The 27,429-nt window shown below is 43.5% G+C and overlaps 1 protein-coding gene across 1 annotated transcript in view; it reads left to right on the top strand.

Annotated features, from left to right (window-relative positions):
• Positions 1–5,881: 5,881 nt before the first annotated feature.
• The window catches only part of LOC139543416 (polysialoglycoprotein-like), a 104,446-nt gene continuing 82,898 nt past the window's right edge, over positions 5,882–27,429 (top strand). Inside the window, exons 1-2 of the mRNA XM_071349525.1 lie at positions 5,882–6,131; positions 6,650–6,783. Of these exons, the coding sequence (XP_071205626.1) occupies positions 5,882–6,131; positions 6,650–6,783 (384 nt within the window). The remainder of the gene's footprint in view (positions 6,132–6,649; positions 6,784–27,429) is intronic.

The following is a 27,429-nucleotide window of genomic DNA, read 5'->3' on the forward strand; positions in this document are numbered from 1 at the left end:
TTAAAAATAAGACGGGGGGACAATATCAGGCATCTCAATATAGGAATTATATTATGTGCATTTTTTAAAGTTGTACAGTACATTTTTACACAATTATATTTATTGTTTAAAAGTTAATCTAAATACTGCATTTCTGACTAGATTTATACATCTGGACGAGATGAAGATGTCCTCTCTTTTAGTAGATTATATCTGAACCTCGATAAAAAAAATGTTTTCAAAAGAAGCGTAGTTAAGGAATATGTGGGATTGAACCTGCAATCTTCAACTCTACAGCCAACTTTGCACCAACAAGCAATAGCTGTGGTCTTTTGTGTTTTTTTTAGTCTAATATGGTCAAACAGGAAACAGATCACAATTTCGGAGTTATTAAAATATTCCCATCCTCTTCATATGCCGTCTACTTCTAACACTGTATTTTATCTTTTCCTTACTTCATCACGTTTTAAAAGATTTATGAAATGAGACTTGGAACGTTTTTGCAACAAACATTGTATAATCATCAGCATGACTGGACAGTTTTTGTCTTATTAGAAAATTTGCAGCAACCTAATGAATGTTCTGGGAACTGATCAATAATTGAAGTGGGACTAAAACCAGGAAGGACAACGTCAAGCTCTAATCCAATGGTTATTATACAATGGTTATTATGAAACTTTCTTAGTAATGGTTCACTCGCAGTCTTTCTTGGAAGCGATTCACTCGCAGTCTCGCATGGCAATTTCAGTTGCAGTGGGTTACGAAGGTTGTATAGTATCCACTTATAATTTGTACACAGTTTTTTTTCTTCAAAAGCAACATTTAACAGTCAAGCTTTCCATACCTCTATTTCTGTCTATGGGGTATATAACAGCACAGACTAAAGACAAACCACTCACATGGCTCGAGGTACTTCCTGTTCTCAGAGATGAGGCTGCCTACCTCAGATGAGAAGTACAGAGGAGATCTGGTGGCAGGATACGAGGGTTTTTGTAATTCAATAAGAGCTCTAAAAGCATGCATGTGTGGAGCTTTGAGTGGGGAATTAAAGATAGAAAAAACAACTGAAGGGTTTGAAAGCATTGGTGTACAAACAGCCATCCCTCTCCGAGGGGGATTTCAAGTAGGGGTAGTAAATATCTGAATAATGCTTTCTTATCTTTCACACAAGTTCTCCCTCTCACACACAAACACACTCTCTTTATCAAGCAGACGTATTTCCTAAACATTTCCCCCTCTCCTACTCTCAGATAGTAAGTAAATCATAAAGGAGATGTGAAGGTTTGTGGCTTCAGCGTAGGCCTACTTTGTAAAGTGCATAAAGGAAAGTATTCAGACCCTTTCACATTTTCCACATTTTGTAACGTTAGACTTATTCTAAAATGTATTAAATCGTTTTTTCCCCCTCATTAATTTACATACAATAACCCATAATGACAAAGCTAAAACAGGTTTTTAGAAATGTTTGCAAATGTGTAAAAAAAAATAAACGTAAATATTACATTTACATAACTAGTCAAACCCGTTACTCAGTACTTTGTTGAAGGACCTTTTCTACTGATAATGCTTGGGTATGGAGATTGCATGTCTGTGTGCTCGGTTTTATACACCTTGTGGCTGAAATAGCCGAATCCACTAATTTGAAGGGGTGTTGACATACTTTTGTATACAGTACCAGTCAAACATTTTGACACACCTACTCATTCAAAGGTTTTTCTTTATTTTTACTATTTTCTACATTGTAAAATAATAGTGAAGATGTCAAAACTATGAAATAACAAATATGGAATCATGTATTAACCAAAAAAGTGTTAAACAAATCAAAATATATTTTATTTTTGAGATTCTTCAAAATAGCCACGCTTTGCCTTTTAATGAATTTCATTTTTTTATTTGTATTTCACTAAGCAAGACAGTTAAGAACAAATTCTTATACCCTGGCCAAACCCGGACAACGCTGGGCCAATCACGGACAGATGTGCTACAGTCTGAATTTGAACCAGAGACTGTAGTGACGCCTCTTGCACTGAGATGCAGTGCCTTAGACCACTGCGCCACTCGGGAGCCTTGATGACAGCTTTGCACACTATTGGCATTCTTTGCACACTTAACCAGCATGGCTACCACAGCATTCTGCAGCAGTACGCCATCCCATCTAGTTTGGGCTTAGTGGGACTATCACTGACCCAACGCACCTTCAGGCTTTGTAAGGGCTATTTGACCAATAAGGAGTTTAATGGAGTGCTGCATCAGATGACTTGGCCGCCACAATCCCCTGACCTCAACCAAATTGAGATGGTTTGGGATGAGTCAGACCGCAGAGTGAAGGAAAAGCCTCAGCATATGTGTCCTCAGCATATGTGGGAACTCCTTCAAGACTGTTGGAAAAGCATTCCAGGTGAAGCTGGTTGAGAGAATGCCAAGAGTGTGCAAAGCTGTCATCAAGGCAAAGGGTGGCTACATTTAAGAATCTCAAATATAAAATATATTTAGATTTGTTTAACTCTTTTTTTGGTTACTGCATGATTCCATATGTTATTTCATAGATGTGATGTCTTAATAAAGAAAATCCCTTGAATGAGTAGGTGTGTCCAAACTTTTGACTGGTACTGTATATGACTGTGCATTCGGAAAGTATTCAGACCCCTTGACTTTTTCCACATTTTGTTAGGTTACAGACTTATTTTAAAATGTATTAAATACATATTTTTCTTCAACAATCTACACACAATACCCCATAATGACAAAGCAAAAACAGGTTTATATACATTTGTGCTACTTTATATAAATAAATAAAAAACTGAAATATTACATTTACATAAGTATTCAGACCCTTTACTCAGTACTTTGTTGAAGCACTTTTGGCAGCGGTTACAGCCTCGAGTCTTCTTGGGTAAGACACTACAAACTTGGCACACCTGTATTTGGGGAGTTTCTCCCATTCTTCTCTGCAGATCCTCTCAAGCTCTGTCAGGTTGGATGGGGAGTGCACAGCTATTTTCAGGTCTCTCCAGAGATGTTCAATCGGGTTCAAAATGTTGAAAAAGTCAAGGGGTCTGAGTACTTTCTGAATGCACCTTAGTTAAGAGGAGGCTGGTGGGAGGAGCTATAGGAGCTATAGGAGGATGGGCTCATTGCAATGTCTGGAATCAATTGAATATAGTCAAATGTGTTGTTTCCATGTGTTTGATGTTTTTGGTACCTTTCAATTGATTCCATTCCAGCCATTACCATGAGCCCATCCTCCCACCAGCCTCCTCTGCTGTATATGATAGGAAGAAGTCAACTCTCTGTCCTACAGTCATAGTCACACTTTCTTTCTGACCTATACCCATACTTTCTATCTTTCCTCCTTTATCTTTTCAATCTGTCTCTGAGCCTCCATTCTCTGTCTCTTTGCAGCTCCCCTTCTCCAACTCTCTCTTCTATCGATTTGTTGGTTTTTCCCTGAGGTCTATCTTTGCTTGTCTCTGTTTTTCTTTTAACTTTCTATCTTGATACTTGTGACCAATAATATTGTGGATTCTATCCCCATAGACAATGATGTGGAGGTACAGTATGAGCACAGCACATTTCAATCATTTATTTTTGCACACAAGTAAAACATAGCTTTAGTTGGAATCCAGAGAAACCACGAATCCATAGGAACACAATACGTTTTATGCTCGGGAAGACATGCCCTGGACGACATAGCTTTGATTGACAGTGTGATTGACATCACAAGCAAATACACAAAAACGCACGTACACACACACACACACACACACACACACACACACACACACACACACACACACACACACACACACACACACACACACACACACACACACACACACACACACACACACACACACACACACACACACACACACACACACACACACACACACACAGGGGTCTTGAGGTTTTTAACTTTACAGGCTGTCTATGCGTTCATTTGCCTGGGATCATGCATCTTAGTTCACATTGTCCAAATGTCCTATGAAGTTAAAGTGGAACCCATGCTGTATGTGTATATACATTGCACATTGTTAATCACTGCGTTTATTTTCCTCAGTGTGTTCCATCCAGTCACTGTTTCTCAGTGTCTCCTCTGCCTTCACACAGTGGTGGTGATATACAGTATTTACTGTGGAAACGGTGATGAACATCACACTCATTTTATCTGCAGGTATCACATTCTGGTGAAAGAGGCCTGTGTCTCTCTCTGCCCACACTGAAAGTACCTAATGCACAGCAAGACATCATACTATACAGCACACACGCAAACACAGTTTCATGTGTAGAAAGCCATAATAAAGCTACACACACACACCATGAAAAAGGATTACAGTACAAGCCATCAGGTACAGTAAATCCAGTCAAACTGTCCAGTGCACTCTCCATAGCAAGCTCTCCAAACGAAACCACATACAGTATCAGCAATTAGATAGGCTACAGGCAACCAGCATAAAGCTCCCTGTATGGAAATATCAGTGCCTTGTCTGTCACTCTGAGGCCTGTCAGTAGGGACGTCAAACGTTCAGCCTGCTGCACAGACCCTACAGACACTCTAGTCTAAAGCGACTGGTTAATAAATTGTGCTTAGGAGCATTGTTAAACTGTCTCTATGGTTAAAGTAGGAAGAAATAGATGTCATTGTTGTTAAAATGTAAGCTAACTTCCCTATTGTGGACAGAACTTGTTACTACATTACTCAGATGAACGTTTTCACCACGCAAGATTTACAAGAAATTCACATCCTGTTTATCTCCGATTTATGATATTAGTATTAAAGTTTATAGTCATCACAATCTCACAAAACTGACAGCTTAAAACGGATCAATATCTTTGGTTTAGTAGCAATGTTTTTGTCATACGTGCCAGTCCATAGTGGGACTATATTTTCAGACCTAGCTGGCTAGAAAAAAGCCTGGCGCTCCTCCCATAAACGTCTCTGGCCTCACATGAGTTAATGGATTTAAGGGTTAAGCAATCTTGAAATGAAAGCCAACCCCTGTCGCTGTTTAGAAGCCGATGTGAGGTGGGGATTCGTTGAAATGATCCAATATAAAAAGTGGTATGTTTCCTTTTCCCTTTGAACCATCTACCAAAATAATTTTCTCACAGAGATATAAGTTGATAAATGTCTACGACAGATATACCCAAGTTCATTGAGGTTTGTCTGTTAGAAGAGTGCAAACGGTACATCGCCACGGTTATTGTCCCAGTTCCATTGATTTCAATACAATATCGACGTGACTGATTAATTTGTGCGCGCTATTGATTACTGTAGAACAAGCTAATCAATTCCTGTCTTGAGTGAACGCTTGGTAAATATTGGTCAGTGTGCAGTTTACAAGGTAACGTGTGTGTAGTGAGTAAGTTTTATGTATTGGCCTTCAAAATATCACATATTTTTTCAGCATATTGATATAAATTTGGACATCTAAACCGGTGTTTTGAAAATTGGCCATAAATCAAAAACATGAAGCAGCAACAGCATCATTTTCAATGTATATTTTAGGAATTTTAATTTCCCTTTTAACATTATTATTTAACAGGCTTCTACTTTATCAGGTAAAAAATACTAAATGAGCCCAAAAATGTGCTGATTTATTGATTTTGATGATACTGAAATGAAATTGTGAAAATATGTGGCTACCTGCTTCAAGATGACCGCTATCATCCCTGTGCTCAAGAAAGGGAAAGTAACTAAACTGAATGACTATCGACCCGTAGGACTCACTACCTACATCATGAAGTGCTTCGAGAGCGTAGTCAAAGACCACATCACCTCCTCCCTCCCCGACAATCGACCCTGTCCAATTTGCCCATCACCCTGACAGATCCACGGATGACGTAATCGCCACTGCACATTGCCCTCACCCACCTGGACAAAAGGAATGCATATGTGAGAATGCTGTTCATCGACTACAGCTCTGCCTTAAATACCAAAGTGCCCTCTAAGCTCATCACAAAGCTCATGGCCCTGGATCTGAACTCCTCCATATGTAACTGGGTCCTGGACTTCCTAACGAGCCTCCCCCAGGTGGTGAAGGTAGGCAACATTACCTCCTCGACACTGATCCTCAACACGGCGGCCAAACGAATGCGTCCTCAGTCCCTCCAGTATTCTCTGTATACCCACAACTGCGTGGCCTCACACAGTGTCACGCCCTGACCTTAGAGATCTTTTTAATTCTCTATTTGGTTAGGTCAGGGTGTGACTAGGGTGGGCAATCTATGTTTTCTATTTCTTTGTTGGCCTGGTATGGTTCCCAATCAGAGGCAGCTGTCTATCGTTGTCTCTGATTGGGGAACATATTTAGGCAGCCTTTCCCCACCTGTTGTTTGTGGGATCTTGTTTTTGTGTAGCTGCCTGTGAGCTGCCCAGAACGTCACGTGTCGTTTTTCTTCTGTATTGTATTGAGTTTCATATTTATTAAACATGTGGAACTCTATGTACGCTGCGCCTTGGTCCATTCATTCAGACGATCGTGACACACAGTTCCAACTCCATCATCAAGTTTGCTGACGACACAACAGTAGTAGGCCTGATCACCAACATCGATGAGACGGCCTACAGGGAGGAGCTAGGCACTCTGACGGCATTGTATCAGGTAAACAACCTCTCCCTCAACATCAGCAAAACAAAGTTGCTGATGTTGCTGATTGTGGACTTCAGGGGGAACCAGGTTGGACCCCCCCCCCCCCCCCATCCTCATCAACGGGGTCACCGTGGAGACGGTCAAAAACATCAAGTTCCCCAGTGTGCACATCTCCGAAGAGCTGAAATGGTCAAACCTCAAGGACATTATGGTGAAGAAGGCACGGCAGCGACTCTTCAACCTCAGGAGACTCTACAGAGGGTGGTACGCTCAGCTGAACACACCATTGGGTGCTCACTGCCTGCCCCAATGGGGGCTCAGGACACCTGCCCCTATGAATATTCTACCCTCCCCCAACGGGCACTTACCATGCCCCCACCCCGCAATGGACATTTATCATTGTTACAATTGTAAATGTGTATTTATTATTATTATTTGTATTGCTCTCTCATTCACTTCTATTTTTTTGACCTAAACTGTTGGAGCTTGGAGCAGAAGAATTTCACTGTACCCTGCAATTACATCTGCACCCTGTGCATGTGGCTAATAAACTCATCTAATCTAGGCCATTTGGTTCTGTGTGTTGCTGTGTTCTATGAGGAGCACTGATAAGACCTAGTGCAGCAGATCTTTCACCAGAAGAGCAAAGGCAGCAAATACAGTTGAAGTCGGAAGTTTACATACACCTTAGCCACATACATTTAAACTCAGTTTTTCACAATTCCTGACATTTAATCCGAGAAAAAATTCACTGTTTTAGTTCAGTTAGGATCACCACTTTATTTTAAGAATGCAAAATGTCCGAATAATAGTAGAGAGAATTATTTATTTCAGCTTTTATTTCACATTCCCAGTGGGTCAGAAGTTCACATTCACTCAATTAGAATTTGGTAGCATTGCCTTTCAATTGTTTAACTTGGGTTAAACGTTTCGGGTAGCCTTCCACAAGCTTCCCACAATAAGTTGGGTGAATTTTGGCCCATCTGTCACGTTCCTGACCTGTTTTCTGTTGTTTTGTATGTGTGTGATGGTCAGGGCGTGAGTTTTGGGTGGGCAGTCTATGTTTGCTGTTTCTATGTTGGTTTTGGGTTGCCTGGTATGGCTCTTAATTAGAGGCAGGTGTTTTGCGTTTTCCTCTAATTGAGAGTCATATTAAGGTAGGTTGTTCTCACTGTTTGTTTGTGGGTGATTGTCGCTGTGTCTGTGTTTGTTGCACCACACGGTACTGTCTCGTTTCGGTCGTTCCTGTTCATGTGTTCTTCGTTTCATGTAAGTTCGTAGTTTAGGTCTGTCTAGTTCGTTTTGTTATTTTGTATATTTAGTCAAGTGTATTTCGTGTCTGTCTTCGTCTTACAATAAAGTCATTATGTATTCATCACCCGCTGCGCCTTGGTCTACTCACTCACCGAAGGAGAGCCGTTACAGAATCACCCACCAAACCCAGATCAAGCAGCGGGTTAACGGACAGCCACGACAGCAGCAGTGGGAAAAGGAGGATTGGACATGGGAAGAGATCCTGGACGGTAAAGGACCCTGGGCAGAGCCAGTGGAGTGTCGCCGCCCCAAAGCGGAGCTGGAGGCAGCGAAAGCGGAGAGGCGAAGTTATGAGGAGGCAGCACGGAAGCAAGGCTGGAAGCCCGCAAGTACTACCCTAAAATTTCTTGGGGGGGGCTAAGAGGTAGTGGGCCGAGGGCAGGTAGGAGACCTGCGCCCACTTCCCAGGCTAACCGTGGAGAGCGGGAGTACGGGCAGACGCCGTGTTACGCAGTAGAGCGCACGGTGTCTCCTGTACGGGTGCATAGCCCAGTGCGGGTTATTCCACCTCCCCGCACTGGTAGGGCTAGATTGAGCATTGAGCCAAGTGCCATGAGGCCGGCTCTACATATCTGGCCACCAGTACGTCTCCTTGGGCCGGCTTACATGGCACCAGCCTTACGCATGGTGTCCCCGGTTCGCCTACATAGCCCGGTGCGGGTTATTCCACCTCCCCGCACTGGTCGGGCGACGGGGAGCATTCAGCCAGGTAAGGTTGGGCAGGCTCGGTGCTCAAGGGAGCCAGTACGCCTACACGGTCCGGTATTTCCGGCGCTACCTCCTCACCCCAGCCCAGTACCATCAGTGCCGACACCACGCACCAGGCTTCCAGTGCATCTCCAGAGCCCTGTTCCTCCTCCACGCACTCTCCCTATGGTGCGTGTCTCCAGCCCAGTGCCTCCAGTTCCGGTACCGCGCACCAGGCTGTCTCTCCGTCTCCTCCCTACAGAACTGCCCGTCTGCCCAGCGGCGCCTGAACTGCCCGTCTGCCCAGCGGCGCCTGAACTGCCCGTCTGCCCAGCGGCACCTGAACTGCCCGTCTGCCCAGCGGCGCCTGAACTGCCCGTCTGCCCAACGGCGCCTGAACTGCCCGTCTGCCATGAGCCTGCAAAGCTGCCCGTCTGCCATGAGCCTGCAAAGCCGCCCGTCTGCCAAGAGCCTACAGAGCCTTCCGCCAGACCGGATCAGCCAGAGCCTTCCGCCAGACCGGATCAGCCAGAGCCTTCCGCCAGACCGGATCAGCCAGAGCCTTCCGCCAGACCGGATCAGCCAGAGCCTTCCGCCAGACCGGATCAGCCAGAGCCTTCCGCCAGACCGGATCAGCCAGAGCCTTCCGCCAGACCGGATCAGCCAGAGCCGTCCAGCCAGGACCAGCCAGAGCCGTCCAGCCAGGACCAGCCAGAGCCGTCCAGCCAGGACCAGCCAGAGCCGTCCAGCCAGGACCTGCCAGAGTCCCTCAGCCAGGACCTGCCAGAGTCCCTCAGCCAGGACCTGCCAGAGTCCCTCAGCCAGGACCTGCCAGAGTCCCTCAGCCAGGACCTGCCAGAGTCCCTCAGCCCGGTGCTGCCCCTCAGCCCGGTGCTGCCCCTTATCCCGGTGCTGCCCCTTATCCCGGTGCTGCCCCTTATCCCGGTGCTGGCCCTTATCCCGGTGCTGCCCCTTCATTTAGGTGGTTTTAGTTGGAGGGTGGTCATTGGGAGGGGGATACAGAAGCGGGGAGTGACTATGGTGGTGTGGGGACAGCGTCCGGAGCCTGAGCCACCACCGTGGTCAGATGCCCACCCAGACCCTCCCCTGGACTTTGTGCTGGTGCGCCCGGCGTTCGCACCTTGAGGGGGGGGTTCTGTCACGTTCCTGACCTGTTTTCTGTTGTTTTGTATGTGTGTGATGGTCAGGGCGTGAGTTTTGGGTGGGCAGTCTATGTTTGCTGTTTCTATGTTGGTTTTGGGTTGCCTGGTATGGCTCTTAATTAGAGGCAGGTGTTTTGCGTTTTCCTCTAATTGAGTCATATTAAGGTAGGTTGTTCTCACTGTTTGTTTGTGGGTGATTGTCGCTGTGTCTGTGTTTGTTGCACCACACGGTACTGTCTCGTTTCGGTCGTTCCTGTTCATGTGTTCTTCGTTTCATGTAAGTTCGTAGTTTAGGTCTGTCTAGTTCGTTTTGTTATTTTGTATATTTAGTCAAGTGTATTTCGTGTCTGTCTTCGTCTTACAATAAAGTCATTATGTATTCATCACCCGCTGCGCCTTGGTCTACTCACTCACCGAAGGAGAGCCGTTACACCATCCCTCCTGACAGAGCTGGTGTAACTGAGTCAGGTTTGTAGGCCTCCTTGCTCGGACACGCCTTTTCAGTTCTGCCCACAACATTATCTATAGGATTGAGTTCAGGGCTTTGTGATGGCCCCTCCAAAACCTTGACTTTGTTTTCCTTAAGCCATTTTGCCACAACTTTGGAAGTATGCTTGGGGTCATTGTCCATTTGGAAGACCCATTTGTGACCAAGCTTTAACTTTCTGACTGATGTCTTGATGTTGCTTCAATATATCCACATAATTTATCTTATGATGCCATCTATTTTGTGAAGTGCACCAGTCCCTCCTGCAGCAAAGCACCCCCACAACATGATGCTGCCACTCCCGTGCTTCACGGTTGGGACGGTGTTCTTCGGCTTGCAAGCCTCCCCCTTCTTCCTCCAAACATAACAAGGGTCATTATGGCCAAACAGTTCTATTTTTGTTTCATCAGACCAGAGGACATTTCTCCAAAAAGTACGATCTTTGTCCCCATGTGCAGTTGCAAACCGTAGTCTGGCTTTTTTATGGCAGTTTTGGAGCAGTGGCTTCTTCCTTGCTGAGCGGCCTTTCAGGTTATGTCGATATAGGACTTGTTTTACTGTGGATATATAGATACTTTGGTACCTGTTTCCTCCAGCATCTTCACAAGGTCCTTTGCTGTTGTTCTGGGAGTGATTTGCACTTTTCGCACAAAAGTACGTTCATCTCCAGGAGACAGAATGCGTCTCCTTCCTGAGCGGTATGACGGCTGCGTGGTCCCATGGTGTTTATACTTGCGTACTATTGTTTGTACAGATGAACGTGGTGCCTTCATGCATTTGGAAATTGCTTCCAAGGATGAACCAGACTTGTGGAGGTCTACAATGTTTTTTCTGAGGTCTTGGCTGATTTCTTAAGATTTTCCCATGATGTCAAGCAAAGAGGCACTGAGTTTGAAGGTAGGCCTTGAAATACATCCACAGGTACACCTCCAATTGACTCAAATGATGTCAATTAGCCCATCAGAAGCTTCTAAAGCCATGACATCATTTTCTGGAATTTTCCAAGCTGTTTAAAGGCACAGTCAACTTAGTGTATGTAAACTTCTGACCCACTGGAATTGTGATACAGTGAAATAATCCGTCAACAATTGTTGGGAAAATTACTTGTGTCATGCACAAAGTAGATGTCCTAACCGACTTGACAAAACTATAGTTTGTTAACAAGACATTTGTGGAGTGGTTGAAAAATTAGTTTTAATGACTCCAACCTAAACTTCCGACTTCAACTGTATATTAATCAAAACCTATGTGATGTTGATTCTGGGCTGATGAAGGAACTGATATCCTCTTCTCTGGTCTTCATTAGTCACAGGAATGGGGGGAAGGCAAAAGGGGTTCAGCATGGCATTGGGCGCTAAACCCCCCCAGAACTGAGTCATACATACTAGTACCTGAAATGTCTGGTAACTCTACTAGCTACATGACTGTATCATCACCAACAGGATGGATCTCTCTCTCTCTCTCTCTCTCTCTCTCTCTCTCTCTCTCTCGTAACAAAAAAAAAATCTGAATGGCCCCACATCTGACTTGGTTTGTCACATACAGTCGGCCTACGGTAACAGTAGACAGGTGTGTGAGCTTGGCTAAATCCTCACAGTAGAAATGAGCATCTTCCAATGGGAGAAATCATGTGACAACATCAGATAATTCATTAGTGATCCAGCCTGAACACTTAATTTAAAGGACGAGAGTCAGCTAGTTTTACCAGTTCTCTTACATTTACATTACATTTAAGTCATTTAGCAGACGCTCTTATCCAGAGCGACTTACAAATTGGAAAGTTCATACATATTCATCCTGGTCCCCCCGTGGGGAATGAACCCACAACCCTGGTGTTGCAAGCGCCATGCTCTACCAACTGAGCCACACGGGACTCTTACTCTTCCAGAGAGTTGTTTCACTGGTCAGATTGCAGATACAGAGCTGATAGTTTCTGTGTATGAAATGTTCTTGAAAGCACTATCAATTGAAAAAGAGAGTAGAGCTTCAGACTATTCTTGAAGGGACTGTGGAATGCATTGAAGGTGTGAGGGGTAAAGTAAGCGAGCCCAGGGCTGAGTTCCTGGGTATCACTGTCGATACTGTACTGTCTGCCGGACTGTTACAGCCCAATGGACACGTGGAAACCAGCTCCCTAAAGACCTTCATAAGAGAGGTGATCATGCACATCCACTGAATATGATCTTCATGTGAAGCTTTCTTATAGAAGTAGGACTGCATTTTCACCAACCCTTTTTTACCCAGTGATGAATTATTAGTATTTTGTCTGTGTAATCGTTCCCATCTTGTGGTTATTGAAATCTCTTAAATGTGAGACTTCTCATTTCCTAATACCTGACTCCTGTTTCCATGGTACCTCTACAAGCTCATTAATGAAGTCATCACATGACCTTGGAAATAACCATGGCAAACAATAACAACAGACGCTGAACACCATCACCGCTTGCGTCACTGTAGCAGCTTGATACCGACCACTCAGTTGATCACTTAGAATGTTTCAATTTATTCATGTGTTTCTAAGGGTAAGAGCTGAGTTCTTTTTATTTTAATGTGGAGGCTTTCTTCTCTCCGGTTCCATCGCCTAACTCCAGCTAGACCACGCGTCAGACAGATGTCTCTCAAAACCTGTTCCACTATTAATTCTGTCTTTCCATCAGTCCAGGTTTTGGATTTCAGGACATGAATAAAAAAGATTGTCATTAATCTTCCAATGGCTATACAACTGAGGTTTACAATGGTCCCACCATGAACCGCAAACGTTGAATGTATGTGTGACATGGCCAAGGATTTTTAAGACAGGAACATGCAGAAGATGCAGGATATTGGAGGTAGAAACAGGTGGGTGGAGCATACAGTCAGTCAGGTGACTACATGTTAAATTAGTTTAAATAATGATCCTGATGGAGAGAACTGGGTTTGCATAGCATCTCTCCCAACTCTTAACTGTCTTGGTTGCCTGTGTCTTTAGATGTTGTCATCATCTCTTACTACAGTTGATGAGGTCAGAGCCCCTGTCATGTAGAGTCCTGAGTAGAGTCATCATCCTCTCACATCATCTGTTGGAGTGTGACACCAAAGAGCAAAGGAACAGGCGTGTCCTTCTCTGTCTCTCTATATCACACCTTCCATGACATCCATCACTTCTACCTCCCTTGGTCCTCCCTGACACCCTCTTCATGAGGAACACATGTCCCTCTCCACTCCACGGGCCGGTTCAGTTCAAGGAGCGCCTGCCATAGTTCTGCAGGGAGGGGAGGATGGAGGATGGGGCAGATGGAAATGCACTCCTATACAGTACATATCCAATATTCATGCCTTAAGTGGCTGTTCCAAGTCATTAGTGCACTTACTGGTCTCTGACAGCCTTGTCTGAGGCTCATCACTGGCGCTCACTAAAGGCATGTTCCCCTGCAATAAACATGAGCCTGTCAGATCAACTGTCCCTCCCCAAACGTTTTTTTTCTTAAGAAAACACATTATCTGCCTTATAAATGTAACAAAACCCATGTTGAGTGAAGGGCAACCAAATATAAATTGGAACAAGATGGAATCCAGGTGATTCAGTCATATAGCAGACAACTGTTCCATATTACTTGGTTATAGTGGCAAGTAACTCTTTATCAGGTACAAAGCTCATTCAGTTTTAGTTTTTTACCTCTCAAACATTCCCTGCCTTAGGCTCTCCTCTTCCTTCTCACCACTCCGTCATCGCAGAGGAACAACGTAATATAATATAAAAATACCACATTTTCATGTCATTCACTGGATGACTTATGAATAATTTTTACTCCCACAAGAAAAAGAAAATAGGAACAAGTTTGAATTGGTATATTAAGAAAGAAGTACAGTGCCTTCAGAAAGTATTCACACTTTTTCCAAATTTGTGTTAGAGCCGGAATATAAAAATGAATAAAAATAATAATAATTGTCACTGGCATAAAAACAATACGCCATTATGTCAAAGTGGAATTATGTTTCTATTTTTTTTAAACTAGTTAATAAAAAATGAAAAGCTGAAATGTCTTGAGTCAATAAGTATTCAACCCCTTTGTAATGGCAAGCCTAAATAAGTTCAGGAGTTACAATTAGCTTAACAATAAATACAATTAGTTGCATGAACTCAGTCTGCGGCAAAGAAATGAACGTCATATTCTGAATACAAAGTGTTATGTTTGTTTGCAATTCCATTACAACACATCACTGTGTACCACTCTAGATATTTTCAAGCATAGTGGTGGCTGCATCACGTTATGGGTATGCTTGTCATCATTAAGGACTGGGGAGTTTATCAGGAAACGGAATGGAGCTAAGCACAGGAATCCTAGAGGAAAAACCTGGTTCAGTCTGCTTTTCAGCAGGACAATAACCTAAAACACAAGGCCAAATCTACACTGGAGTTACTTATCAAGAAGACAGTGAATGTTCCTGAGTGGCCAAGTTACAGTTTTGACTTAACTTAAAACAGTTTGACAGAGCTTGAAAGACTCACAGTTGTAATCATTGCCAAATGTGTTTCTACTAAGTATTGACTCAGGGGTGTGAACTTATGTAACTAAGATATTTCTGTATTTCATTTTAAATAAATGTGCAAAAAGTTCTACAAACTTGTTTTTACTTTCTCACTATGTGGTTACTTTCTGAAGGCACTATATGTTTTTAGAGCATATTTTTACACATTCACATCAGACCATCTCAACATATTTTCAACTCACAACTTAAACATAAGGCCTACCAAGATTCCAGTGATTGTCGGTGCCATTTAAGATGAGGGAGGATTATGTTTTTATGAGCATGAGAATTTTTAGTAATCAAGGTGACAAACAGTGACACATTCAATACCGTCTTGCACACTCTTGCCAGTTGAAGTCGGAGGTTTACATAGACTTAGGTTGGAGTCATTAAAACTCATTTTTTAACCACTCCACAAATGTCTTGTTAACAAACTATAGTTTTGGCAAGTCGGTTAGGACATCTACTTTGTGCATGACACACGTAATTTTTCCAATTGGTTACAGACAGATTATTTCACTGATAATTTAATGTATCACAATTCCAGTGGGTCAGAAGTTTACATACACTATGTTGACTGTGCCTTTAAACAGCTTGGTAAATTCCAGAAAATTATGTCATGGCTTTAGAAGGTTCTGATGGGCTAATTGAAAAATAGAACTGTTTGGCCATAATGACCATCGTTATGTTTGGAGGAAGAAGGAGGAGGCTTGCAAGCCGAAGAACACCATCCCAACCGTGAAGTACATCATGTTGTGGGGGTGCTTTGCTGCAGGACGGACTGGTGCACTTCACAAAATAGATGGCATCATGAGGCAGGAAAATTATGTGGATATATTGAAGCAAATGGGTCTTCCAAATGGACAATGACCCCAAGCATACTTCCAAAGTTGTGGCAAAATGGCTTAAGGACAACAAAGTCAAGTTATTGGAGTGGCCATCACAAAGCCCCGACCTCAATCCTATAGTAAATTTGTGGGCAGAACTGAAAAAGCGTGTCCGAGCAAGGAGGCCTACAAACCTGACTCAGTTACACCAGCTCTGTCAGGAGGAATGGGCCAAAATCCACCAACTTATTGTGGGAAGCTTGTGGAAGGCTACCCGAAATGTTTGACCCAAGTTAAACAATTGAAAGGCAATGCTACCAAATACTAATTGAGTGTATGTGAACTTCTGACCCACTGGGAATGTGATGAAAGAAATAAAATCATTTTCTCTACTATTATTCTGACATTTCACATTCTTAAAATAAAGTGGTGATCCTAACTGACCTAAGACATGTAATTTTTACTAGGCATAAATGTCAGGAATGTGGAAAACTGAGTTTAAATGTATGTGGCTAAGGTGTACGTAAACTTCCGACTTCAACTGTATCTAGCTGATCTAAGGTGTAATCATTAGTCCATCAGTTGCTAATGAGAGTTTCTATTGGACAAATTCAGGTACGTTTATCCCGTTCCGTTCTGTTTGCTTCCTTTTAAGAAATGTTTTTCAACAGAATCGGCGGAATGAATACGCCAATGATTACAAGCAAACAGTTCACTTTCATAGCAGCCACATAAAAATAGCACGATCACTTTGCTTGTTGTATATATAATTCCTTTTCGCAACTATCTATGCGCTTTCCTCCTCTCACCTTTTCCCTTCGCTTGTGGACTTCAGTGCTCCCTTCGCTTGTGGACTTAAAAAAAAAACTTTACAAGCCAAACCTTCATATCATGACTGCTAACTGCTACAAACAGCCTACATCGTTGTCACATCATAGTCAACTAGAAGTACTAGAGCTAACACATTAGTAAACCCGCTACAATCATAAAGTACAGTGTACAGTCAGAAAGCAGTTTAGCAATTACACCGGCAGTTCATTTAATCAATTATCTGGTGATGTGAATATATTTAGTACAGTTTTATCTGGAAAAGGATAACTTTTAAAAATGTTCCCTTTTTAAAAATGTTTTATTTACTGAGGAGGATGGTCCCCCCCTCCTCTGAGGAGCCTCCACTGCAAGCTTCTTTCTTTAAGGTCAAAGCGCGGTATTAATGGGATCATATCTGACACCGAAGACACGGAGACTCCTCTAACACTGCTTTTTGTCTAAAGGCCAAATTGATGTACTATCTATCTCTGTGGCCAGCACAGAAGCTCCTGCCTGGTCGGTCAGCCGGTTGGTCGGTCACTGACACCATTTATCTCCATAACAAGCCTTGGTAAACAACGAGCCAGGCAGGCAGCCCACCTGCTGGAGCCATTATGAGGCATGGTGCTGGCTAGCCACACTGCAGAGGAGGCAATTAGGGCTTGAGGGAGAACTATAAATCTCCATAAAGCTCTCCCAGCCCTTCTCCCCCCACTGTCCCTGACCACGGAGATAATGCATCTCATTCTCTGGAGCCCCCAGAGGACTAGGCAGACTGCGAGACGAGAGCTCCCGTTTTGTCATCCAGCTTAGCAGTTGTACTCCATATTGGAGGAGTCAATCACATGAGCCAGAAAGAGACTAAGAGGGCAGTAGAGTGTGAGGAAAGGTGGGGGAATATAGACACAATTGGAATAGCTGCTTTAAGCGTTTGGTTAAGTGAGGGCTAGGCAGCAGTAAGCAGACAGTCTGGCTGAGGGACTTTAAAATCCTTAAGTTTCACTCTGGTCCTTGTAGAAATTCAGTTTCTCTGTACTACTACTACTCTGTACTACTAGTAAACAAACAGTTTCTCTGTACTACTACTACTCTGTACTACTAGTAAACAAACAGTTTCTCTGTACTACTAATACTCTGTACTACTAGTAAACAAACAGTTTCTCTGTACTACTACTACTCTGTACTACTAGTAAACAAACAGTTTCTCTGTACTACTACTACTACTCTGTACTACTAGTAAACAAAGAAAGTTGAGGGTTTGTTCTCTCCTCCTTTGCTCTGACCTGACAGTGTCTGTCCCCCGCAACTGCTAGAGTCTAAGATATCATATACTGTATGTTATGCTCAACCCACTCAATGACCTACATGAATTTCAGTAAAGAAACAACAGATGATTCTAGCTACTGTCATTGTTTACATTTCTACAGTACTGTATACTGTAGAAATGACTACATGCTTTCTAGCACAGTTTTAGAAAAAAGTCACCCTTATACACTACCGGTCAAAAGTTTTAAAACACCTACTCATTCAAGGGTTTTTCTTTATTTTTACTATTTTCTACATTGTAGAATAATAGTGAAGACATCAAAACTATGAAATAACACATGTGGAATCATGTAGTAACCAAAAAAGGGTTTAACAAATCAAAATACATTTTATATTTGAGATTCTTCAAATAGCCACCCTTTGCCTTGATGACAGCTTTGCACACTCTTGGCATTCTCTCAACTAGCTTCACCTGGAATGCTTTTCCAACAGTCTTGAAGGAGTTCCCACATATGCTGAGGACACATATGCTGAGGCTTTTCCTTCACTCTGCGGTCTGACTCATCCCAAACCATCTCAATTTGGTTGAGGTCAGGGGATTGTGGAGCCCAAGTCATCTGATGCAGCACTCCATTAAACTCCTTATTGGTCAAATAGCACTTACACAGCCTGGAGGTGTGTTGGGTCATTGTCCTGTTGAAAAACAAAATATAGTCCCACTAAGCGCAAACCAGATGGGATGGCATATTGCTGCAGAATGCTGAGGTAGCCATGCTGGTTAAGTGTGCCTTGATTTCTAAATAAATAAGACAAAGCACCCCCACACCATAACACCTCCTCCTCCATGCTTTACGGTGGGAAATACACATGCGGAGATCATCCGTTCACCCACACTGCGTCTCACAAAGACACGGCGGTTGGAACCAAAAATCTCTAATTTGGACTCCAGACCAAAGGACACATATCCACCGTCTAATGTCCAATGCTCGTGTTTCTTGGCCCAAGCAAGTCTCTTCTTCTTATTGGTGTCCTTTAGTAGTGGTTTCTTGAAAGGCAATTTGACCATGAAGGCCTGATTCACACAGTCTCATCTGAACAGTTGATGTTGAGATGTTTATGTTACTTGAACTCTGAAGCATTTATTTGGGCTGCATTTTCTGAGGCTGGTAACTCTAATGAACGTATACTCTGCAGCAGAGGTAACTCTGGGTCTTCCACTCCTGTGGTGGTCCTCATGAGAGCCAGTTTTATCATTGAGCTTAATGGTTTTTGCGACTGCACTTGAAGAAACGTTCAATGTTCTTGACGTTTTCCATATTGACCGACCTTCATGTCTTAAAGTAACGATGGACTGTCGTTTCTCTTTGCTTATTTGAGCTGTTCTTGCCATAATATGGATTTGGTCTTTTACCAAATAGGGCTATCTTCTGTGTAGGCCCCATACCTTGTCACAAACAACTGATTGGCTCAAATGCAAGAAGGAAAGAAATTCCACAAATTAACTTTTAAGAAGGCACACCTGTTAATTGAAATGTATTCCAGGTGTCTACCTCATAGAGCTGTTTGAGAGAATGCCAAGAGTGTGCAAAGCTGTCATCAAGGCAAAGGGTGGCTATTTGAAGAATCTCAAAATCTCAAATATATTTTGATTTGTTTAACACCTTTTTTTGGTTAAAACATGATTCCATATGTGTAACGATTCTCGTGGGCTGGAGGAAGAGTGGACCAAGGTGCAGCGTTTAAAGTATTCATAATTTAATCCAAAAACCAAATTGAACAAAAACAACGAACAGGAGAACGAAAGCGAAACAGTTCTGTCTGGTGCAGTTCCCTCGCCGCCGACCCCGGACTGTGGACCCTCGCAGCGGGCCCCGGACAGGAGGGCGACTCCGGACAGGAGGGCGACTCCGGACAGGAGGGCGACTCCGGACAGGAGGGCGGCTCCGGACAGGAGGGCGGCTCCGGACAGGAGGGCGGCTCCGGACAGGAGGGCGGCTCCGGACAGGAGGGCGGCTCCGGACAGGAGGGCGGCTCCGGCGGCTCCGGACAGGAGGGCGGCTCCGGACAGGAGGGCAACTCCGGAGGCTCCGGACAGGAGGGAGACTCCGGCGGCTCCGGACAGGGGGGATCGTCGCTTGAGGCTCCGGACTGGGGATCGTCGTTGGAGGCTCCGGACTGGGGATCATCACTGGAGGCTCCAGACTGAAGGGCGTCACATGGATCATCACTGGAGGCTTTGTGCCATGGATCATCACTGGAGGCTTCGTGCCATGGATCATCACTGGAGGCTTCGTGCCATGGATCATCACTGGAGGCTTCTTGCCATGTATCATCACTTGAGTGGAGAGACACACAGGAGGCCTGGCTCTGGGAGCAGGCACAGGACTCACCTGGCTGAGGAGACATGCAGGAGGGTTAGGGCTTAGTACAGGCACAGGACTCACCAGGCTGGGGAGACATGCAGGAGGCCTCTTCCTTAGCCGAGGCACCGGATACACTGGGCCGTGGAGGCGCACTGGCGGTCTCGAGCATAGAGCTAGCACAACTCGTCCTGGCTGGATCCCCCCTGTAGCCCGGCAAGTGTGGGGAGCTGGAACAGGCTGCACTGGGCTGTGCTGGCGAACCGGGGACACCGTGCGTAGGGCTGGCGCAGGATAACCCGGGCCGAGGAGACACACTGGAGGCCAGATGCGCTGAGCCGGCACCATCCCTCCTGGCTCGATGCCCACTCTAGCCCGGCCGATGCGAGGAGCTGCGATGTAGCGCACCGGGCTATGAGTGCGCACTGGGGACACCGTGCGCTTCACCGCATAACACGGTGCCTGCCCGGTTACTCTCTCCCCACGGCAAACACGAGGAGTGTGCCCCATGTGCCCCCCCCAAATTTCGGGGGTTGCCTCTCGTGCACACCTCCTCGAGCCAACTCCTCGTAGCCTCGCCGCTCCGCCTTAGCTGCCTCCAGCTCCTCTTTAGGACGGCGATACTCTCCCGTCTGTGCCCAGGGTCCCTTGCCGTCCAGGATTTCCTCCCATGTCCAACTCTCCAACAAATGCTGCTCCTTCCTACCACGCTGCTTGGTCCTTTGGTGGTGGGTAGTTCTGTAACGATTCTCGTGGGCTGAAGGAAGAGTGGACCAAGGTGCAGCGTTTAAAGTGTTCATAATTTAATCCAAAAACCAAATTGAACAAAAACAACGAACAGGAGAACGAAAGCGAAACAGTTCTGTCTGGTGCAGACACAAAAACAGAAAACAACTACCCACAAAACACAGGTGGGAAAAGGCTACCTAACTATGTATGGTTCTCAATCAGAGACAACGATAGACAGCTGCCTCTGATTGAGAACCACACCCGGCCAAACATATAGAAATAGACAACATAGAACAAAAACATAGAATGCCCACCCAAACTCACGCCCTGAACAACCAAAATAGAGACATAAAAAGGATCTCTAAGGTCAGGGCGTGACAATATGTGTTATTTAATAGTTTTGATGTCGTCACTATTATTCTACAATGTAGTAAAAATAAAGAAAAATGATAGTGTAGCTATAGTATAGGCCAGTTTGCCAATGCATCTCAGTTCATGGGAAGCGATGCTGCTCTTTTCTCACTAATCAGAGAGGACATACAGCGGAAACATCCTTCCTGAGAAGGAAATGCCTGCTTCCTCTTTATCATATGCTAGGATGTGCACCAAACTGCAATATTGCTGATGTATTCCCTCAACACAACCACCCCATACAGATAAGGCAGAAGTGTTTGTGTGTGTGTGTGTGTGTGTGTGTGTTTGTGTGTTGGGTTTGTGTGTTGGGTTTGTGTGTTGGGTTTGTGTGTTGGGTTTGTGTGTGTGTTTGTGTGTTGGGTTTGTGTGTTGGGTTTGTGTGTTGGGTTTGTGTGTTGGGTTTGTGTGTTGGGTTTGTGTGTTGGGTTTGAGTGTTGGGTTTGAGTGTTGGGTTTGAGTGTTGGGTTTGTGTGTGTGTTTGTGTGTTGGGTTTGAGGGACAGTTGAGCTGTAACGGAAAGCCAATCTGATTCAGTCAACACCCTGATTATACTACATATTTGGGTCCTACAGAAGTTCCTGTACACTTTGACATACAGTACAAGTCAAAAGTTTGGACACCTAATCATTCAAGGGTTTTTCTTTATTTTTACTATTTTGTACATTGTATAAAAATAGTGAGGACATCAAATGGATGAAATAACACATATGGAGTCATGTAGTAACCAAAAAAGTGTTAAACAAATCTAAATATATTTTATATTTGATACTTCCTCTATTGTAATCGCTCCTCTTTCACCCCAGCTACCAAACTAACCCTGATTCAGATGACCATCCTACCCATGCTAGATTATGGAGACATAATTTATAGATCGGCAGGTAGAAGGTGCTCTCGAGCGGCTAGATGTTCTTTACCATTCGGCCATCAGATTTTCCTCCAATGCTCCTTATAGGACACATCACTGCACTCTATACTCCTCTGTAAACTTTTAATCTCTGTATACCCGTCCCAAGACGCAGTCCTCATCCTCCACATACAACACCCGTTCTGCCAGTCACATTCTGTTAAAGGTCCCCAAAGCGTACACATCCCTGGGTCACTCGTCTTTTCATTTCACTGCAGCTAGCGACTGAAACGAGCTGCAACAAACACTCAAACTGGACAGTTTTATCTGAATCTCTTCATTCAAAGACTCAATCATGGACACTTACTGACAGTTGTGGCTGCTTTGTGTGATGTATTGTTGTCTCTACATTTATGCCCTTTGTGCTGTTGTCTGTGCCCAATAATGTTTGTACCATGTATTGTACTGCTACTATGTTGCGCTGCTGCCATGTTGTGTTGCTACCATGCTGTGTTGTCATGTGTTGCTGCAATGCTATGTTGTTATCTTAGGTCTCCCTTTATGTAGTGTTGTGTTCTCTCTTGTCATGATGTGTGTTTTTGTCCTATATTTCTATTTTTATATTTTTAATCCCAGCCCCGTCCCCGCAGGAGGCCTTTTGGTAGGCCGTCATTGTAAATAAGAATTTGTTCTTAACTGACTTACCTAGTTAAATGTTTTTTTTTTCTCCACTGGCCTAAACACAATAACCCATAATGTCAAGGTGGACTAATGTGTAGTGAGGTGCGTACTGGCGGCAGAGAAGTCAGGCGCAGGAGAGCGAAAACTGATTTACAACGGTGTCGTTTAATATCCATAAACCACCGTCAACAGAACAATACAATAAATGGGTCAAACAAAACCCGGTAAATACCAGCACACCGTGCATAAGCACTACAAGAAACAATTACCGACAAGGACATGGGGGGGAACAGAGGGTTAAATACACATGTAATTGATGGAATTGGAACCAGGTGTGATGGAAGACAAGACAAAATCTGGACGGTTCTGACTTAGAATATGTGGACAACTACAAATACCTAGGTGTCTGGTTAGACTGTAAACTCTCCTTCCAGACTCACATTAAACATCTCCAATCCAAAATTAAATCTAGAATCGGATTCCTATTTCGCAACAAAGCATCCTTCACTCATGCTGACAAACATACCCTCGTAAAACTGACCATCCTACCGATCCTCGACTTCGGCGATGTCATTTACAAAATAGCCTCCAACACTCTACTCAACAAATTGGATGCAATCTATCACAGTGCCATCCGTTTTGTCACCAAAGCCCCATATACTACCCACCACTGCGACCTGTACGCTCTCGTTGGCTGGCCTTCGTGTCATACTCGTCGCCAAACCCACTGGCTCCAGGTCATCTACAAGTCTCTGCTAGGTAAAGCCCCGCCTTATCTCAGCTCACTGGTCACCATAGCAGCACCCACCCGTAGCACGCACTCCAGCAGGTATATCTCACTGGTCACCCCCAAAGCCAATTCTTCCTTTGGCCGCCTTTCCTTCCAGTTCTCTGCTGCCAATGACTGGAAAGAACTGCAAAAATCACTAAAGCTGGAGACTCTTACCTCCCTCACTAGCTTTAAGCACCAGCTGTCAGAGCAGCTCACAGATCTCTGCACCTGTACTTAGCTCATCTGTAAAAAGCCCATCCAATCTACCTCATCCCCATACTGTATTTATTTATTTATCTTGCTCCTTTGCACCCCAGTATCTCAACTTGCACATTCATCTTCTGCACATTCTACCATTCCAGTGTTTAATTGCTATATTGTAATTACTTCGCCACCATGGCCGATTTATTGCCTTACCTCTCTTATCCTACCTCATTTGCACATGCTGTATATAGATTTTTCTACTGTATTATTGATTGTATGTTTGTTTATTCCATGTGTAACTCTGTGTTGTTGTATGTGTCGAACTGCTTTGCTTTATCTTGGCCAGGTCGCAGTTGCAAATGAGAACTTGTTCTCATCAAAGATGAAATAAAATAAATAAAATAAAATTCAACCCCTTTGTTATGGCAAGGCTAAATAAGTTCAGGAGTAACTCACGCTGTGTGCAATAATAGTGTTTAACATAATTTTTGAATGACTACCTTTCTCCATATTTTTAATTACAGTGGTGACTGCATCATGTTATGGTTATGCTTTAATCATTAAGGACTGGGGAGGTAAGCACAGAGGAAAGCCTTGTTCAGACACAGAGATTAATTCACCTTTCAGCAGGACAATAACATAAATCACAAGGCCAGATCTACACTGGATTACTTACCAAGAAGACAATGAATATTCCTGAGTGGCCGAGTTACAGTTTTGACTTAAATTTGCTTGAAAATCTATGGCAAGACCTGAAAATGGTTGTGTAGCAATGATCAACAACCAATTTGACAGAGCTTGAAGAATTTTGAAAATAATGTGCAAAGGTTATACAATTCAGGTGTAGAAATCTCTTAGAGAATTACCCAGAAAGACTCATGGGTTTGAATACTTATCTAATCAGGTGTTTTATTTAGATTTTTTTACAAATGTTAGAATTTTTATTTAACTTTGACATTACAGAGTATTTTGTGTAGATCGTTCACACAAAAAATGTTGAGAAAAAAAATGACTCAATCCAATGCTTCCCAAAGTTGTGTCAAATTGGCTAGATGTCCTTTGGATGGTTGACCATTCTTGATAAACATGGGAAATGGTTGAGTGTGAAAAACCCAGCCATGTTGCAGTTCTTGACACACACACACACACACACACACACAATCTTGCTGGCACGTCTTACAGGCTTCTCTGTGGAAACTATGTGTTTGTGGGAAACACAAGGGGCGTTATTAACATCTTCGATTGACCTACAGAAGCAACGTTTCTGGTAAAACCACATGTGGAGGTGGCAACTCTACTCACTCCCTCCCCCTCTTTCCCTCACGTTTTTTCTCTTTCTCCACTTTAGTGGTGCGATATCACTTTACTGGGTCACCAGATTTCCCAGTCATGGAGGGGACACGTCACTTACCTCTGCCTTCTTTACCTCTTGAACTGTCAGACATTTCCCCTGGTACAGCCAAAGACTGTCAGCTGTCATTCTCACCTCCCACTTATTAAACAAGGAAACCAAAAATCATAGTACCCGTAGTATGGTGAAAGTAAAAGGCGAGTAATGGAGGAAAGCTGATAAGCATCAATGTGTATTTGTAGAGCAGCTCATCAAAGTTTAATGGTAGAGTAATAGGTTTGTAACTGTAATACTTACTAGGCCATCAATAATGACCAAGCAGGTTTGGATAGAGTTACCGAGCCGGGATCAGGGGGGATCGTGGTACGGTTACAGAGACAGTATCAGCTGGATAGGAGTGCAGTTATGTTGGACAAATATTTATACGTGTCATGTTACTGGAACACTAACTAGGGGAGACAAGAATAGGCAGGGTGATTGAGAAGTCAAATACACATGTACTACCTTTCTATCTTATCTACAGATCTACAGACTGATCATTTACGGACCAGAGCACAGGAAATACCTAAAATAAAAGCGAGTTTAAGTATCAGACTAACCTTATTTAATTTTGATGCTTAACAGGGTAAATATTGTTTATGCAACGAGATTAAGGTTAGAATTAAAATATTTTAAACAATGTTTTGCAACAGTTTATCAGGGATGAGGCAATCTACTGTATCAAATCCTTTCAAAGCAGGCACTGGAGCTTGTCCTTGGACTAAAGCCCAAAGTAATGTATTAGTAACGACGCTAAGCAAGTAACGGGCAGTCGTCCCACTTTAAATGCTGTTCAGTTTATAAAGGCTTCATAAAGCCTTCATAAGCACTAAATAAATTCCTACAAAGCATCTATAACCGAATGTCATGCTATATAAAGGGTTCATAAATGTGGCATAACTGTGTGACAGAATCACCAATGTCAAATGTGACATAACCCACTATGTCGAATATGATATAAACATGTGTTTTATAAAGGGTGACATGTTGTGCTGAAGGATGGCATACGCTCTAAAGTGATGTCATGTTAGTCACATTACACGTAATCTCGTTCCCAGACACTTCTGCCCAAATGCGCGGAAAGTCAGGTCGACCAACGCATCAACCTTGGCTGTCATTAGTTAGGGTTAGGTTTAAAATCAAATTTTAAGAAGATAAATTGTGGAAATGGGAAGGGTTTAGCCATTATTATGAATAATGTACTGTGTTTAAAACAAGTACTTTACTCAGTAAGGTCACTTCTATAAAATTATATGGACACCCCCACTAAGGCCAACTCTGAATGGTTGATATCCCAGCCTTATATGTGCTGTGTGTCCAACTCTTATATGTGCTGTGTCCAACTCTTATATGTGCTGTGTGTCCAACTCTTATATGTGCTGTGTGTCCAACTCTTATATGTGCTGTATGTGCAACTCTTAAATGTGCTGTGTCCAACTCTTATATGTGCTGTGTGTCCAACTCTTATATGTGCTGTGTGTGCAACTCTTATATGTGCTGTGTGTCCAACTCTTATATGTGCTGTGTGTGCAACTCTTATATGTGCTGTGTGTCCAACTCTTATATGTGCTGTGTGTGCAACTCTTATATGTGCTGTGTGTGCAACTCTTATATGTGCTGTGTGTGCAACTCTTATATGTGCTGTGTGTGCAACTCTTATATGTGCTGTGTGTGCAACTCTTATATGTGCTGTGTGTGCAACTCTTATATGTGCTGTGTGTCCAACTCTTATATGTGCTGTGTGTCCAACTCTTATATGTGCTGTGTGTCCAACTCTTATATGTGCTGTGTGTCCAACTCTTATATGTGTTGTGTGTCCAACTCTTATATGTGTTGTGTGTCCAACTCTTATATGTGCTGTGTGTCCAACTCTTATATGTGCTGCGTGTCCAACTCTTATATGTGCTGCGTGTCCAACTCTTATATGTGCTGCGTGTCCAACTCTTATATGTGCTGCGTGTCCAACTCTTATATGTGCTGCGTGTCCAACTCGTATATGTGCTGCGTGTCCAACTCTTATATGTGCTGCGTGTCCAACTCTTATATGTGTTGCGTGTCCAACTCTTATATGTGTTGCGTGTCCAACTCTTATATGTGTTGCGTGTGCAACTCTTATATGTGTTGTGTGTCCAACTCTTATATGTGCTGTGTGTCCAACTCTTATATGTGCTGTGTGTCCAACTCTTATATGTGCTGTGTGTCCAACTCTTATATGTGTTGTGTGTCCAACTCTTAAATGTGTTGTGTGTGCAACTCTTATATGTGTTGTGTGTGCAACTCTTATATGTGCTGTGTGTGCAACTCTTATATGTGCTGTGTGTGCAACTCTTATATGTGCTGTGTGTGCAACTCTTATATGTGCTGTGTGTGCAACTCTTATATGTGCTGTGTGTGCAACTC

This window comes from Salvelinus alpinus, chromosome 18 (assembly GCF_045679555.1).
Source record: "Salvelinus alpinus chromosome 18, SLU_Salpinus.1, whole genome shotgun sequence".
Classification (NCBI taxonomy): domain Eukaryota; kingdom Metazoa; phylum Chordata; class Actinopteri; order Salmoniformes; family Salmonidae; genus Salvelinus; species Salvelinus alpinus.